The sequence below is a fragment of the Puma concolor genome, chromosome B3, assembly GCF_028749965.1.
Source record: "Puma concolor isolate L17-30 chromosome B3, mPumCon1.1.hap2, whole genome shotgun sequence".
Classification (NCBI taxonomy): Eukaryota; Metazoa; Chordata; class Mammalia; order Carnivora; family Felidae; genus Puma; species Puma concolor.
In genome coordinates this window covers 141,871,439-141,889,358 of record NC_141672.1, presented here as the reverse complement: position 1 = coordinate 141,889,358, position 17,920 = coordinate 141,871,439, and the positions used below count along the sequence as shown (strand labels likewise).

The following is a 17,920-nucleotide window of genomic DNA, read 5'->3' as shown; positions in this document are numbered from 1 at the left end:
AGGGAGCCATATATAAAGTCCTGCCTCCCCTGCAGAATGTCCCCACCACTGCTGCCTTGACCTCCATTTCAGCCTCTTTTCCCTGGATATTGATTTTCAAGAAATGGAAACCATACTGCAAAGTAGTTACGTATAAGGACTTTGGGGTTGTGTAGAGCTTGGGTCAGCATCAGATTCTGCCACAAGTGAACTTGGTTGGTTTGCTTGTTTTTTAAATATATTATTGAGCCTTAGTATTCCCACATTTAAAATGGAGTTAATAACATCAGCCCTTTAAGGATGTTGGGCGATACTGAATTAGCCACAGGCATCACCTGGCACTGTCCCTAACTTACATAGATCTTTGGATGCCAAGGCGCTCAGTGATGCATCTGGTGGTAGGGTTGTTACAGCTGGACGTGTTACAGCTCGCTTCTTCAGTCTGTGCCTTCCTGCAGCATGGTTCAAAACCTCTCACCTCTTCTTACCCCTTGGGAAAAGCGAGGAGGCTATGGAGACAATACCCCCTGGCTGGGGTGCGGTGCAGAGCAGGCTTCTTGCCCTTCCATCTGTCCTGTTGTCCCCTCCTGCTCTCTGTCTCTGTCTCTGTCTCTGTCTCTGTCTCTGTCTCTGGACAAGGATCTGAATTGCTCTGGGCCTCCGGTTCCCTACCAAGGCACCCATGACCTCAGCGCCAGGACTCCTGTGTATTTGAGCCCACTGTTGAGTATAAAGTGCTTCTCTCAATATAAGTGCTAAGCACTCGTGTGATGTAACAACTTGAAGATGACAAACAAATACATTTGAAGAGGAAATGTTGGAAAATAATCCAATAGAGCTCCATTCGGTATTGGGCCTTTTATCAAGGCCACAACCTAAACCACTTTATGGAGTTAGGTAACGAAATTATCATGTCACATAACAAAAGGAAGAAGCAGGGACAGAAAAGGAGGCTGGGAGAATCCAAAGCCATGTGAGGAGTGTGTAGGCAGAGGAGATGCAAGGAAGTTCTCGCTGGCAGGTGCCAGAAAGCTGGGGGCCCTAGGTCGCCAAGGCCAGGGGTCGGCCCTGGGGCCGTGGTGAGACCACAGAGAGGGACAGATGATTGGGATCTGTGAGGCTGTCAGAAAAGTGGAGAGGCTTGAAGGTCTAGGCCCCCTTCTGTGTTGCACGGCCGTTGGAACCCTCCCTTCTCTGCTGCAGTGAATATTGAATCACTTGCCCTTGAAGATTTGACCTGCTTTTGGCCCGGGGGGATTGGCTCCGGTCCTTTCATCCGGTACTGTGGGTGCTCAGCGCCCCTTCTCCCCCAGCCTGCCCTCCCAGCGCCCCTCCCTTCCCCAAACTATCCCAGAGTCTCTGGCTCCCTTCTCAGGAAACCTATACCAGACAGTCCCTGAAGACCAGGCTCTGTTCTGAGTTATGGAGCGCCCACAGTGAACTCTATGCTGCACGACTTTGTGTAGAGCAGTCACCAGATGGAGGAAAAGGTTAGACACACGGGGGTCCGTGGGGGCACAGTGAGCAAGGCCTTCTTTGGAGGTGGCTTTGCCCCTCCTCGGCCCTCCCTGAATCCATCTGTGCTTTTCCCAGTCAGTGTCCACGGTGGTCCTGGTCTCCCCTGCCCTCCCCCAAGCAGATGCCTTTTCCTTCCTGCTCCAGGGCTGCTCAGAGCAAGAGGGGGAGGAATAGAGGATCTTGGAGCAGTGCCTCCTATGCTATCAGGATTCAGCACTTAGAATCTTGGAAAGGCTCCACCTGGGAAAGAGTTCCAGAGAAAACAAACTTCAGATCCCGGCTAATATGGGAAAAGGCTCATGTTCACGGAGGCAGCTTCAGGGACCTTGGCAGAGGCTTAGGCAGGCTTGGCCCTGCCTTTAATGGATCCAACATGGAGCCTTCCAGGACCCATGATGCTGCATGGCCTCCAAAGGAGATTTCACTCTCCAGCTATAACGATAAGCCTTTCATAGGAGTTGTAGTCCTTGGGTCTACTGAACCAACAGCATTTATCGTTCCAACTGTTTATGCCCTAACTCAGGCAGGAAAGATTTTTGAGGGACCAAACTCGCCACCGCCCCATGCCCCATCTCCTCGTCCTCCCCCGCTTATCAAGTTGTTTTCCTCTTAGAGATTAGCTGAATTTTTTCTTGGAGAAAGAAGGGGACAGAAAGAGGGTCTTGGGACTTGCAGGGCCATTACCTAAGTGATAAGAATCCTCCTTCCAGCCCTGGGAATGGCATCCAGAAGAGCAATGATGGGCACACGTTCAGGTTGCTCTGGTCCAAGAAGGAGGGTTGGGGGGTGGGGGGCAAGGATGTTAGGGAGGGGGTTGGACAGAGTTCAAGGGGACGGCAAACCTTCCCTGACCCCCTGGCGCAGTTCTTGAATGCTCCTGTGTGATACTGTGAGGACAGTGTCTGTAGACTGTATGCATGAGATGAACCAGGTGCCCCTCTAGGTAAAGCAGTGTTGACTATGGATCGGGGAACACCTGGCTTCTGCTTCTGGCATCGTGCACATGAAAAATACTTCCCCTTGTTTCTGTGCTTGGGGCTCAATACTGACCATTAATTCCCCGTGTCTGCCTCTTCTGCCAGGGGTCTTTTCAAACATAGACAATCATGGGATATTAAACTTGAAGGACAATAGAGATCATCTAGTCTCATCAACTCACTATATATATGAGGAGCCCGAGGTCCAGAGTGGGGAAGTGGCTTACCCAAGGTCACATGGTGAGTTACCTCCTTTGACGTCTTTGTATGCAGTACAGGCCCCACCCCCAACCAGTTTTGATTCTTCAGATCTTAAGACCACATGGAGTCTCCAGTATGTCCCAGAGGACTGGGGGATGACTAGGTGCCCAGTGTGGGATTGGTACTAAAAATCCCTTAGGTCAGAGGAGTCTTCCAGGGAGGACATGTCATAGGGCCGAGGCGAAGGGTGTGGGAGAAGCAAGAGAGGGACCACAACCTGGATAGGAACAGTGGTGTCCCACACCTCCTAGGCAGGCTGCCCAGACCTGTGGCCTGCCTTCCCTTCCACCTCAGACCCAAGAGAGCCCTCGTCCCTGGTTAGCATGGGGAAGCTATCGCAGAAACCTCTCATCCTGAAGCTGAGCCTCTCTCTAAACATGATGTCACAGACAAGGAAGTTTCCCTCCGTCTTCACAAATCTGACCCCGCTCCCTACAGATGGAGAGCTCCCAGTGTCCAGATTACTCCACTGTGTTTTGAGCATCACGTGATCCAGGAATGAGGAGGAGAGAGTCTCTGCGCAACCAGCTCAGTCTGTCCCCATCACGTCCCCAACATCCAGCTGTCCATTGTGCCCTTCACATACCTGCCCGTAGCTTTCATGAGAAGATAGGCTTGCTCCTGTCTTGTCTGCAGGTGCATGCTCACACGCACACACACGCGCGCGCGCACACACACACACACACACACACACACACTCTAGACAGACGTTATTTCACAGACATTATTATAATCTGGGGTTGATTGAGAAACCTCCATCTGGAGATTTGATCAGGAACACCCACGTCTCTGGATCTCCTAATTCAGTCTATGGCAGCGTGGCCGGAAAGGAGCTGAGCTGTCGTGCAAGTGGCCGCCATTGTCATTCCTCCAGGGCGTTTTTATCCTCTGTAAGACTTGGAGTTACGATAAGGCTGCGAGAACAGCCGTTATTTCCTAAATTTCCACCGAGCCGGTGAAATGAGACCAAAAGTCAATGAGAGAGAGCTGGCAGGCTTGGAAGAATAACGCTCTGCTCCCAGCCCTCCCCCCCCCCGCCCCCACCACCCCCGTGGGTATGGTCAAGGCAACCTATAGAATTCCAGCTCCTAGGGTTAGAAGTGGCCCTCTGGTATCCCTTAGCAATGCAGGCTCTGAGAACGCTTTCCCTCCCGCCCCTTTCCCCCCATCCCAGTGACCCTAGTGGCTGTGCCCTTCCCTAGATGAGGCTGTTCTGCTATTCCGTGACAATCCAAGGCCCAAGCCCCTGAATATTTGACTCCCTTCCCTTCCTCGGTTCAGCGGAGGCCGCAGCAAAATGGAGTGTTTCCAGTTTCTCTGACCACGCTTGGTTTTAAGTTAATCCCCTCCTCCCTCTCCTTCCCTTTTGCTGACAATTCGTTTGACGGTTTCCGATAGATCGTTGTCCGTACCTCCCTCTTCCCCCACCCCCCTCAAGCCCCCTTTCCGTCTCCCCTCCTAGTTTTGATCTTCTTTGGGGGTTTTGGTTTTTACTTTATTTTGCTTTTTTCTGTTTTTCTGTTCTTTTGTTTTTGTTTTTTATAGGTTTCAGAGAAATTATGTTGAATCCAATAAGCCTTCCCGGACATTCCAAGCCTCTTAACCATGGCATCTATGTTGAGGATGTCAGTGCTTATTTCAGCAAAGGACGTCATGGCTTTTAAAAACTCCTTTTAAGCCTCCCTGTTTTGATGTCACCTTGGTAGGCTGGGCCCTCTGAGAGGTGGGAAGCTCTAGGCGCTGTTCTCTTTGGATCCGGGGATGCTAAGTAGAAACCGCATGAGCCACCGGTGCCCCTGCACCCATTACCGCCACCGAGATGGGTGTCTTCCCCCATCCGCCACTGGCAGGGTCGCCCTTTCCCTCAGTCATCACTGTGCTCCTTTTTTCCCGGCCTCCGAGGCAGCTCCTGCCACCAACTTTAGAGCCGATAAAGAGAATTAAAAACCTGTGCACCAAGAACCACCTTTTAAACACACTAGCCATTCTCTTGCTTTACAAAAACAACCCAACCAGCACGAGAAAGCCTGATGGAAGCCCAGCCGTGCTCCGGCCTCACTTACCCTGCCTGGAAGCGTGGGGTCTCCCTGGCTCTCCCTAGGATACCAGGCTGTCCTCTTAGTGACCTCATCGCCCTGCAGCCTCCAGCGGGGAAGAGCGGCTAAGCAGAGGTGGAGACCACGCGCTGAGAGAGGGGGAGCCAGGCCCAAGTGTTGGCACCAGATTAGGTCTCAGAGGAAAGAATGGAAACCAATCATTTTCTATATATATATATATATTTTTGGTTTTTTTGAGGGTTTTTTTTGGTGGAGAAAACCATACTTTTTTTGGACACATTTTCCCCCTACCTTCCTCTTCTTTCTGGAATGGCTCACAGTGAGTGTGATACTAGAAAACTCCTTGGCCCCTAGATCGGCAGTCCTGACAAGCTTTTGCTGCGGGAGGTCTTGTCCATCAGTTGGCCATCCTGCTAGGACCACAAGGGACCGAGGGAGCCAGGGGCCAAGGCCCTTCCTACAAGTCCCTGATCCCAGGATTGGCTCTCTACCCCCACTCTCACTTACTCTTGACTCTCAGAACTTTCGGAACCCAATGGAATCACCAGTTCAAGGCCAAGATGAACTGAAGGGGAAGAGAAGGAAAAATTGGCTTCCTCCAGCCCCTCTCATGGAAGTGTCATCCTGTTCTCTGGTCAATATATGTGTTTACTTTGCTTGCTTTGACTCATGCCTTACTCCATGGCCACCCTCTCCCAAAGAGGGGGTTTGCTTCCCCCCACCCCCACCATTTTCAGCGTAATCCACTGGGGAGAGTGAAAGGGTAAGGGATGCCTCTCCCCAGCTCTGATAGGAAAGGCACAGTGGTAGAGCCTGAACCTCTCCCAGATTTGCTGCCGTGTTGGGCGAGTGGACTTCGGGCTTGGCCCAGGCGCCTCCGTCGTGGGAAGTCAGCACAGGCTGCCCCTTGATGGGACGGCGGAGAGTGTGAAGCAGGGGTCTCCCACGGGGAGCTCCTCGGACAAGATGGTGGTGGCTTTTAACCCCCTAAGTTTTGGGGTGGTGACGCACAGTAATAGAGAATAGTCTCTGCCTTTGGCAAGTTGACGTGGGAAGTAAGAGTCCCGCTTAAGGTTTTCCTTCCTGGGTCCTGTGGATGGTGACTCTTTGTGCCGGGTTGCCAGCCTGGTTCTGCAGATGCCTCCATGGGGTTTCAAACCACGAAGCTTTCTAGGTTCTTGGCCCGGATCTGGGGTGGCCTCCCGGACACCGTAGCATCCAGAGTGTCATGTGGGGATTCAGGTTTCCTCCAGGGCCTTGAGATGTGTGTTTATCCAGCTCCTGCCATCTTCCCCGCCACCCTGCCCCCCAACGCTTCGTGTCAGGCTGTTCCCCACCGTGTCCTGCTGACCCTCTGGGCCAGGGCCTCCTCCCGAGTGTGGCTTTAAGGAGTAAGCTTGAGGATGATGTTTTTAATTATTGTAAATCATTACCTCATTTCCAGCCTGCCAGGCTCCATCCACCCCAGCATCCTTTATTCTGCCATTTTCTCACCTTGTGCTATGACAATGGGGCGTTGTATTTCCACAGAGACTTATAGGAGTGTTCAGTGTATAGTTTCTTAATAAACACTTTATTTTCTAATGAAATGACTGCATCAGACCTCTTATTTGGCAATTCTGCAAAGAATGTTAAAGATCCAGAAATTCTCACATTTCCCGCCACACCTATTCAATTGTTACTCTTTTAAAGAAGTTTCTTAGCTCAGTCCTGTTTACAAAAGTGTCTGTAATCTGTTGCACTGGTGGTTTTCATCGAGACTCCTCCAGATAGGTCAAATCCATCTAGTGAACTGTTTCCTCGTCCTATCAAGGAAGAATTAGAGGCACAGAGAGGTCTAGTGGTTCACCCAGGGTCACACAGCACAAGAAGCAGAGGCCAGGTTCAAACCTGACTCCTCCAGACACTGCTCAAGCCCCCGAGACCCTTACCTCCTTGGTGTCTGGGAGACTGCTCTGTTTCCTGAGCAGCCGAGGCTTATCGAGATCGTTTCTTCAGAGCTGATGTGTAACAGGTTTGGGGAGTAGAACCGAGGGACCCTCGAACCAGTAAGTCGATAGGATTTTCCCTCACATGGAGCCGGTTTGTACCTTCCCTGGGTCTTGAGGACGTGACCTTGCCAGAGGAGGACTGGGCTCTGGGCTTACAGGCTAGTCTGCTTATCCTTCAGGGACACCCTATCCACACACCCACACGCACACCCTCAGGTGGGCCGGACTGTCCCATGGGGCTCTTGTGGGCTGCGGGAAGTGGGAGGCAGTCATGGGGGTCCTGCCGAGAGTAGAATGCATGAGTGAGCTGGGCACGGCTGTGTGCCCTGGGCTCCTGGCTTTACCCAGCTGGAAGGGGTTGCCATGTCTTCTGTAACTTACAACATCTTCTACCTAGGTGGAGGGACTCTGTATGCAGGACATCTGGGGCAAGAGTGGAAGACAGGGACTGAGGAAACGTTCCTGGGTGGGATTGGACCTTTCACTGGGCCTCAGCAGGCTCTGTTGGAGCTCGCCTCCTTAGCAGGTAACAGTGAGACAGGTAGAGCAAGGTGGGTGAGCTCAAGACGGAGGTCCAACAGGGACCTCCTGACCCTCATTGATTTAATCTGTTTAAATTGAGTTTGAGCTCCCCCCAGGCTGACCCCAAATGGAAGTTCCTCTCCTCTAGAACGGCCTGGGGAGGGCATTGCCCCAGCCCTGCATTCCCTTGTCCTCGGTGGTCCCAGGTCTGGAACTGGGATCGCCGAGGGGCGGGGCTATTGGGGAAAACTTCCATTTTTAGCAAGAGAGATCTGACCTTTGCTTTGGTCTAATACATGGAGCCTTGGATGCTTGGGAGAGGAGGTGATGGATGGAAATGGCCCCTGAGAAGAGGGGGGGACCAGCACACAGCTCAGAGGGAGGGGTGCCACCAGCCTGTGAAGGGAGGGCTGTTCCAGCACAGCAGGAGGCAAGAGGAAAGATGAGGGATTAGAGGTTTGGGGCAGCAAAGGGCAGGAGGGCTGGTCTGGTGGCTTCTATTTTGCCTACGAGGTGCAAGGCCAGGCCTTGTGCTGGGAGTGAGATCTGAGGAGAGCTGAAAAGTCTAAAGAGCCAGGGAGAGCAATGTTTAGTGCCCAGGACTCTGTTTTCCTGCTGGGCCCCGAAGTCCCAGACGTTTACTGCGGTGTTAGAGCCTCCGGGGCAGTTAGAGCTGGTGCAGGGCAGACCCGGAGAGCACCGCTCAGCCCAGAAGGATGCTGCCTTGGTCAGGCTTCGTGCGGGGAGGCTCCGGGGACCAGCAAGGCCTTCCGGGTTTGGAATCTTCCCCATGGGATTTCACAGTGGTTTTCCTAAACCTCAGCGTACGTTTCGGTCCCGTGGTTCAGGTCCACAGCTGACGCAGGCCACGAAGCCTGTGTGTTTGCCGGGCGCTAGACGGATCTTTGTTCTGGAAGGGGTGTTTGAGGAGCAACAGTTCTGAACCCTACTCTCTGGAGCCTGGAGAGCAGGAAACTCGCTGTGTCTTTCAAGACAGTGGTGAAAACGGGGGGTAGGGCCCTCCAGGGACATGTTCTGGAGAGGCCTGGAGCCTTTCACAAGGGCTACATGGCCAGATCCTGGAACTGGCTGCCAAGCGCCAAAGAATGGGCCCACCTGTGGGACGTTAACAACAACTGTATGTCCCTTCTGCGGACCCGCTCACAGCCAGGCACATTTTACCCCGGAAGAAGCGGACACTCAGAAAGTAACCAGCCCTGGTTTTCACAGCTGGTGACCGGCAGGACCAGGGCTGACAGGAGGCCTCCTGGACTTCGCAGTGTGCTCCACAGAGCAGCCTGTCTGTTGCTTCTGGAAGGCCGCAGTCCTGGGGGAGTTGCACAGCCACCCCTCCCGAGGTGAACAAGTCTTTCAGGGCTCTCCGAGGCTAGATGCCATCCTCCCTAAGCTCCTCCTGGCACCTCTCAAACACGGTGATTTTAAAGACTCCCCAGAAAAGAATATCTGGGGAGTTTTTTCTTTATCCCATTCTAGCATTTTGTGACCCCGGGCACCCGAAAGCGTGGTTGGTCTTAGGTCTAAGATGAATGATCTGGCTTGCAGTTGGCAAGATTCCCAGGCAGACGATGGTGGCATCTTTGATGTTGGGGGAGGGCTTATTGGGTGAGACACCCCATTCTCAGGATGGTGGGTGAGGCTGCCCACGTCTGGGCAAGTGTGAGCAGCTCTGGACAGGAAGGTGGTGGAAGGAAGGAAGATCCTTGCCTGACTCTTCCCGTCCGTATTCGAACTTTCTTGTCCCACTCAAAAGACGTCCCAGTGTGTCGAAACTCAGCCACATGTTTCTTACCCGGGAAAAGAACCGACGCGAAGCGCGTGTAATGCGGAAGCCAAGAATCTGGCCTCTGGGCTGCCCTGGCTCTTCCCTCTTGTGTGGGAATTCCTTCCGCCAAGCTTACAGCAGCCACGTCCTCACCGCCACCTCTCAGCCACAGGTGTGACCTCAGCACAGGTGGGACTGTGCCGGGATGCCTCTCCTGCCCGGGCCCGGTTTCCACAGGCCGAGCCCAGGCACGAGCAGAGACTCCCGCGTCTCTGACACAGTAGTGAGGGGGCCAGAGGGGCTTTGATGGCATGGAGGCTGGACAAGAGCAGGTGGATCAATGCAGCCACGCCGGACGTGGATCAGGCGGGAGGCCTTCATTCTTCGGGGTGCAGGGAGCCTGAGCTCCGGGTAGACTCCTGCATTGCTGCTGCAGTGGTTCTGGAAGGGAGAGAGAAATAGGGGAGGAGGGGGGAGGCGCTGGGGGGGGTGCAGATGCAGGCTGCTCTGGGGAGGACAGGAATGGAGAGCAACTCTGGCGTGTGACAGTGGAGAAGGTGACGGGGCAGCAAGGAGCAAAGGACGGACGGGGAGCCTGGTTTGCAACCAGATTGTCCACGGGGCCTGGGGCTACCCCCCCCCCCCCGCCACCCTTCAGTGGGGCCGATGTAGGCAAAGCCCACGTTTGCCTTGAGGCTCCGGCTCTGCCCTTTGCCGTTAGAAATCCTGTGACCACACCCCCCTTCCCACCTTCCGCAAAACCTCAGCCTGGACCTGACACCACTCTCAGAGCTAAGTGACACTCCTGGTTCAACCCTACTCGAACCCCAAAGTGAGTTGAAGGAGATGAGCTTGCTGGCAAGAGATAAAGGTCCCCTGTCTGCTTTTTTGGGAGGTGGTTCGAAAATTCCATCAGGATTCTGAGATCCATTTAGGTAGGATTTTAATCCCAATTCTTCCTTTTCGGTGGGTGGCTCATCAAGGAACCCAGGGGTCCCCTTGGAATTAAAGCTCTGCTTGCTCAGGGAGATTTCTGCATGGGGGATGAGGTCTGTGGCCTCTCTGTACTTTCGTCCCCGTCCATCAGGACACTTCCCCTCCATCACCAGATATCTGGGTGTAGACCTCTGAAGGCTAAGTCGTCTTTCCGCACCATGCTGGGCTCGAGGTGGATGGCAGTGTGTGGCTCGAGTGTTCTGTGTGCTGCCGGGCGGGGGACGGTGATTGCTGGGGAGGAGGAGGATGTATGGGGACCGGCCTCGGATAAGGCCCGCGGGCTGCCCTAAACAAGGAACAGGCAGGCGGGAGGGTCTCTGAGGATCCCACATCCCGCAGGGATGTACAGGATGCTGCTGGCTCGGATTCTGTGCCAAAGGCCTCCAGCCCAAGGCAAGGCTCAGTCCGTGCGGGTGCACTCTGAGAAGGAATTTGGAACTATCTGGGGGAGAGGGGAGAGGCAGGATTACCCAGTTCCCAGAGAACAGCCAGAGCCGCAGAGAGGTCCCGGCCGAGGGCCTCGGTGACACTTCCCAAGCCTGGCAAACAGGAGACACGCGAGCTTTCTGCACATGACCAACGCCACCCTGAGCGGCTCAGGGTCATGGTTTTTTTCCCTGTGACCCTCTCTGCAAACAGGAGCTGCCAGAGGCCTCTCTGAAGTAGAGGAATTTAACTTGGACTTGGCTGAGAGCAGAGAGAGGGGTACCCGGCGTAGCAGGAATGGAGCGTGGCTCTTCTGAGAGGCAGAGAGGCTGAGCACGTCTCCCCACGCCCCTGTCAGAGCATTGTCAAGCGATAATCAGGGTTTGGAGTGATGGCCGACACTCCCCACTCAGCAGTGGAAAGGGTTTGAAGACCAAGGAGGGAGCCAGCCCAAGGTGTGAATGAGCTCCGGGGTGGTGCTCTCTCGTTTTGGCCTCGTCACAGTTCGGGGGGCAGGGCGTCCTGTCAGCTCGGACACTCCCCCTACCCCACCCGCCCTGGCCAAGCCTGACTCTGGTGAGTCACGCCTGAGGCCTTGGTGGCCAGTAGTGGCACCCAGGCTGCCTTCGTGGCTCTCTTCCCTCCTCAGTTTCTGCCGCCCGCGAGCTGTTACCACGGCAGCGGCGTGAACCTGGGTTCCCCCTTTGCGGGCCTCAGTGGAGCTATTGGCCTGTCTCCCTTAAAAAGACACAGGCTTCCCTCCTTTGTCCCCACGTTCGTCCTGCAGTGAGAAGGGCAGGGACCTTCCTTTCCCCAGAAAGGTGATTTCCTTGCTGTCAAATGTGGCCGGGTGACACTTCTTTTATAGAGCTCTGAAATGCCACCTCCTTTTACTCTGAAGCTGACACCAGTTGTGGTCTGTTTTGGTCCTTGGGTCATTGTTTTGAAATTGTGACACCGTGTTCTTTACTCTGCAAGGCTTGCGACAGCCTTTGGCCAAAGGTCGTGCTATCCTGACTCCCAAATGGACTTCTCAGGGGAAAGAGAGGGTGTGGGGCTGCGGGAAGGGGTCACAGGTGCTCTAAAGGGAAGGAGGTGCGTCTGTAGTCTGTGATGTGGCCCTCTAATTGGCTGAACAGGCCTGGGGTAATATTTACTTCACCCAGCCAAGGTTCTTGGGGGTATCGGGAACACATGCCATGGAAAGTCCTTGAGTTTGAAGCTGAGAAGGTTTAGATCCCTAACACAGGAGACCTCCAGACCTACAAGACTTCTCTCATTCCTAGTCTTTATCAGCATGGGCTGGACAGGCTGTCCCCAAGATCTGCCCTCCTGCTGCCAAAGTCAAGAAGGGGCAAGTCCTAAAGTCTGTGTCCCCTGGGCCATCCAATGTGGGTGTTCCTCCCAGACCCTCCTTCAGACAATCTCAGGGAGAAAGAAAATTCCAGAATGCAGGCTGGTTGCTGAGTCCGGCCTGTCTATTCTATATACACTGGAGTGTTAGCCTTCTCTTGCTCTTAGTTCTGAGAGAAAACTCACATAACAGCCTGAGGGGAAATCTCACAGCAATTTTTGTCACGAGCCACGGTCTCTACAAGCTCAGTCTGGCCAAGAGGTCGCATCCAGGATCCGTGTCTCTGGCAGCTCTTATCTGAGGGCCACAGCTTTGGACTGAAGCCTTTCACTTCAGAGGGAGCCAGATGCCGAGCGGGCCAGTGAGAACCTCAGTCCGTTCTTTCCCACAGTCAGTGGGAGCAGAGAAGGCATCACAAATATAGAATAGATTCTGAGAATGTCCTTCTTGGGAGAATTTAAATTCTGAGTCCATGTTTGAATGACTCATGGAATCCTTCCATCTTTATGGCTGTCGGTTTGGCATTTTTGCTACCATAACAGGCAATTGCCACGGGTTACCTCTGTTACCAAAGGGCCAGTATCGTCATGAAGAAGACCAGAATAACCCACTGCGTATTTTCAGGATGGCGTTTTTGGCCATCTTAGTTGCTTCAGAGGGTCACTCCCTTGACCAACTATTGTCTCATGGGAATTGACCGGTTTTTTTGGGCAAAACTTCAGTTTCTGCAATATGACTCTCTCTCAATTTGAGTCCTCAGTGTTCAGAGGAACCTTTTCCTCTTACTCCAGTTATTAGGTAAATGGTGTAATAAACAATGTCGTCAGGATCAAGTGCTCTCCTTTCCATTGGCTGCAACAATGCTTTCCTAAGAGCCCATCAAATAACTTTGGAGAATGTTACACGGTATAGCCAATGTCTTACAGATTCACAGTACACATTAGGATCTAAAAGCCTCTGAGAAGTCCTCCTTTAAATAAACCTTTTTGTCCTCCCACTTTCCCAATCTAATTGAACATGGACTTCTCTTAATACCTACCAATAGGGGCGCCTGGGTGGCGCAGTCGGTTAAGCGTCCGACTTCAGCCAGGTCACGATCTCGCGGTCCGTGAGTTCGAGCCCCGCATCAGGCTCTGGGCTGATGGCTTGGAGCCTGGAGCCTGTTTCCGATTCTGTGTCTCCCTCTCTCTCTGCCCCTCCCCCGTTCATGCTCTGTCTCTCTCTGTCCCAAAAATAAATTAAAAAAAAAAAAAAAAAAAAAAAACGTTGAATACCTACCAATAGATTGACACACACACACTTTAGGTAACACCGAGTTATGGTGTGGTCACAGCTTTTTTTTTTTTTTTAAAGAAGAATGAAGTAGGATGTTAACCACTGACCTTATATCACGATGAACGACCACACCCCAATACCTTTGCCCGGCTATGGCGTCTGTCCCTACTTCTGCCCTCTGCCCTGTATAGAGGCAACAATGAATCTGGGAGCTGTTGGATAGGTACTCTTGTGAAGCAGGAAACCTTCACTGTGGTATCTCAGAAGAAAATGGTAAGTCATTTCACATAAGCGTTTAAGACTTCAGCACTAACCCTGGCTGCACTCCCGGGCTGGTGGAGGTGACGTCATCTAGGGGTAGTACACAGAATTGAAGATGTAAATGACTTGGGGTAAGTTACCTTTCCGTGTTCCGCATCTCTCTCTCTCAACTTGCTAATCCTCAGATAAAAGACTCTACTAGACGGGTGCCCCAAATGCCATATCCCCGTGAATCGCTATTGTCTCCTGGTGGGGGACATCTTCTGGTTCTTGGGGTCACCTCCCTCTGCTGAATGTCTTGGTGTATCACATGTGAAGAATACCTCTGCCCCCCGCCCCGAAAGGCTGGGGGGCTTGAAAGCAAGGGGAGGGAAGTAGAGAGAGAAATGGCTGCCCGTTTGCCTGAGGGTTGGTGGATTGCTTTGGATGAGGAAGGAAGCAGATGCTTGGGGGTTAATAGACCCTCTCTGTCACAGTTGGACGGGGCCAAGCGGGAGTTCTCGGCAAGATTTTCCGACTTTGATCTCAAGAAGGCAGCTCTGCCTAACAAATAGTCTGAAATGTCAAAGAATAAATGTTAAAGCTTGAGGGGTCGTTCTCTGGGGAGTTGCCTGGGCTGGCTGGGGAGGGAGGGGAGGAGGGAGAGAGGGACACAGCAGAATCCTTCACATAAAGATTCCGACTTGGTTTTGTGATATTTAAGAAAAAAGAAAACTCTGAATTATTTATAGCACAGAAGATGGAAGCAGGCTGTAGAGAAGTGGCCAGGCTTAAGACGGTGGTTCATGTTCCATTATTTATCTGCCCCAGCCTTGAACTGGCAAAACTTGCCTCGTTAGTGACGTGCCACTGACCTCTCCTTGAATTACTTATTATTAGTATTACTCGTATTACTATTACTATTATTATATTAATTTAAAAAATTCAAGTCCTTTGACATGGGAGTTGGGGGGAGGCAATTTCTAGAAACAGTTGTTGCAAAAAGCAGGAGTCATCTCTTCCTCTCGAGGGGTCTCCAACATGTCCTTCACCGCCTCTTTCCACACCCACCAACGTGCATAGTGCTCCTGGGTGGGTGTGAAGCATCTTGGTTTGGGCCTGGCTTCCAGTTGGCCATGTTGCTATTATTTCATCATGGCAGATATATCTCCTGATACGTTCCGTTTGCAAAATGGAGGCAATGATCATATGCCTTTTCTGGGTATGCTGGGGAAGTGAATGATGCCCTGTGTTCAGAACACCTCAGTGCCTGGGTAGGGGTGGAGGGCAGAGAAAATAGCATCAATGTTATGTGAGGGGGGTAAAAAGGAATTAGAAGAAATTTAAAAAGGGAAAATCAGAAGTGATGGATTAGTGTTAAAGCTGGAAAGAATGAAGTCTTTTCATCTGCTTATTTTGGACAGTGATGTTGTTTAGATGTTTAAAAAAGTGCTTCTGGTTGCTAATCACATCCTGATTCTATAGCGTGGGTAATTGAAATCCACTGATAATCTCAGAATTGCAGTTAAATTAAAAATGACAAGCTTCAGATGCTCTGCCTTCTCCCTCCACAAATAATACAAATGTGCTCTCGGTCCCTGTGCCTCCCAATTGTTCTGCACACCCTGGACATTCTCAGAGACGCGAACAAATGGAATGGGTTTTTGACAGGTTGGGGATGTTGAGGTGAAGCTAGTCCAAGTACAAACTGATCATAGGTAAGCCTCCAAGCATCACTGTGTTTACTATGTATTGCTTTTATTGAAAATACTAATACTCCTGCTGTTTTTTCTAGACTTGTCTTTTCCCCACCTAGAAGAACCCAGGGAACATTTTGCAGCTAAAATGTCACAGTGACACTCCTGTTATAAAACTCTGAAAATGTACTTATTTTTATACCCGGTAACGTACTCTACCTCTCAGAAAGATCTTCCAAATATTTTTCCTCCACTGCCTGCTTTCGGTGATGTAGAAGTGTGACCAGCATTGTTGCTGTAGGGCAGTGGTTCTCAGACCCCTTGGGCTTGGGACCCATTTACAATCTTAAAAATTATGAGGACCTTAAAGAGCTTTTGCATGTGGGTTAAATCCATCTCTGTTTATTGCAGTGGAAACCAGAACTGAGCAAGATCTTAAAAACACAAGCACACGCACACATCCCACTTAGCCATCAGGTGATGTCATCACGTAGCAGGAAGCCACTGGAAAAACGCCACATATACCTGTAAGAAAATGAGAGGGGAAAAAAATGCATAGACCATTTCAGTAGACCTTAGGCTTTAAACCTTCCTAGGAAAATAGTTTTAACACATGGCTCTCCTGATAAGGTCTTGGGGCTACCAGAAGTCTCTGGACCACATTTTGAGACCTGCTGCTGTCGGGAAACTGAGGCCCAAGCAGCTTCTCAGATCTAGTCTGGGTCCCTTTGTTGTCAGTGAACGATACCAGTCAGGCTCTTTGCTCCAAGTGTGGGGCTACCGTCAGAACCCCATTTCTTCATGCAGATACCACTGATGATGCAGATACTCAGTTGCTAGGAATACGGGAAATACACGGGAAGGAATTCATCTATTCTGAAGAAAACTGAGAGACAGATGTTTGCTTGCTCTGGAGAAGGAGCATGGGCTTGCTGTAGCAGTAAGCATGATTGGCTGATTGAAGACACTCATCACGAATAGGGTTTTTTTTTTTTTTTTAATTTTTTTTTTTCAACGTATTTATTTATTTTTGGGACAGAGAGAGACAGAGCATGAGCGGGGGAGGGGCAGAGAGAGAGGGAGACACAGAATCGGAAACAGGCTCCAGGCTCCGAGCCATCAGCCCAGAGCCTGACGCGGGGCTCGAACTCACGAACCGCGAGATCGTGACCTGGCTGAAGTCGGACGCTTAACCGACTGTGCCACCCAGGCGCCCCACGAATAGGGTTTTAAAATCCTGATGGTAAAAGAGGGTGGAATGAATGGCATGGGCTGAAGGAAATTTACAATCAACACCTTGTAGGTCAGAAGCCCAAACGTGTGTATTCTAGCCCTCCAAGTGCATCACATTTGGATTTGTCTAAGGAACGTGTGGGACTCAGCAGTGTTCTACCAGGACCCCTAGGAGTGTCTGTTTTAAGTTTAGAGACCCTGCCCCCTCCCTCACACTCCTGACCTGGAAAGTTCTGGTAGAGGGAGATAGGACTGTGAAGTGCATGACATCTTAGGGACCGTTGGGTTAATTCTGTGCACATCTCAGGCAGTCCTGGACGCATGGCGCTGTTTTTCCCGTCTCTTGTCATTTGTACCTTCGTACCCCAGATTTGTCTTTCATACCGCAGGGACCGAGAACTGCTCTCAGCTTGTTCTGAGATGCTCTTTGACACCAGTACCGACAGTCCTCTCCAGGAGAATAGGGCCTTTCGAGAATATTTCTGAGGTCATGAGCAGATGGTTCGTTGATTCGCCCTTCAAACACATACTGGGCATCTGCTCAATGCCATGCACTCTGCCACTGAGTGAAGGAGTCATGTTTCCTACCCTCAAGAACTTTGTAGTCTAGTGAAGTCAGTCTTTCTCAAAGACTGGTAGTGACCTGTTGCCCAGGGGACACACGTGGAGACAGTTTTGGGTGTCACTACTGAAGGCAGGCATTACTGAGAACCCCTAAAAGTTATGTGACCCAAAATGGCAGTCGTGCCAAGGTCGAGAAACCCAGTCTAGTATGAAGATAGAAGGCTACCTCTTAGTCTTGGCTAAGAAGGACCCCATACTTTTCAGGACCTTCCTACAGCTGCCACGAGTCCAAGGGCCATGGAAAGTGACCACCTGGAGCCTGGGCCTTATTCCCCTTCTAGGTGCAGTTGCCTAAACCAGAATTGCTCAGCAAAATGGCTCTTAGCTCACTTCTATGCCATGTGCAGACCTCTCCATCGGTCTATTCTCCTAAGGATGGGTTGCACTGCAGACATATGTACTGCCGAGCCCAAGCGTTGGCCAAGGGGGCTGGCTGCTGTTTAGGGCAGAGGGGAGTATGATTGTGGCATGGTTCAGGCTAGGTGGGGCCCTTTGGTTGTGGGAAGGAGAAGGAGAGCAGGCTGGGGCCAAGTCTCTGGCACAACCTGTCCCAACTCACAACTCCAAGGAGCCTGAGACACCTACATTCTTACCTTGCCCTTCAAATCATTCCGAAAATACATTTAACAGGGTAGGAGGATAGGATGTACTATATTTAACAGCATGTTGGCTTGACTTACAACTTTCAAATCTTCAGATCTGTGAGATACGGGCTTCAATAATTCTCTTGTTCCTGGTCCTGCAAATGTAAGGGGCAGGCCTGGTGCAGACTAGTGAATAATTATGAAGCAATATGATGAAATTATGCATGAGATAAACATAGGGGAGGGACACTTCATTTTTCAGTGCAGCTCTTAAAAATACTGGATCTTGACATCTGTTTGCAGCTGTATAAATAGAAATGGCAGTTCAAGGAACCCCACAATTAGGATGATGAGTTGAGACTTCCAATGTCCCATTGTTTAAAGAGATGTCTCTCTCTTCGAG

At 51.4% G+C, this 17,920-nt stretch overlaps 1 protein-coding gene across 6 annotated transcripts in view; it reads left to right on the top strand.

Moving 5' to 3' along the window:
* The window catches only part of NTRK3 (neurotrophic receptor tyrosine kinase 3), a 400,390-nt gene that overhangs the window by 279,189 nt on the left and 103,281 nt on the right, over positions 1-17,920 (top strand). Inside the window, exons 13-14 of one of the 6 annotated variants that reach the window (XM_086711504.1) lie at positions 2,580-2,714; positions 4,281-6,381. The exons of 4 other annotated variants lie outside the window; for them this stretch is intronic. In XM_086711504.1, the coding sequence (XP_086567630.1) occupies positions 2,580-2,714; positions 4,281-4,399 (254 nt within the window). In that variant the 3' untranslated portion in view covers positions 4,400-6,381. Of the gene's footprint in view, positions 1-2,579; positions 2,715-4,280; positions 6,382-17,920 lie in introns of those variants that run through there. One more of the 6 variants, XM_086711505.1, reaches the window with a different exon arrangement.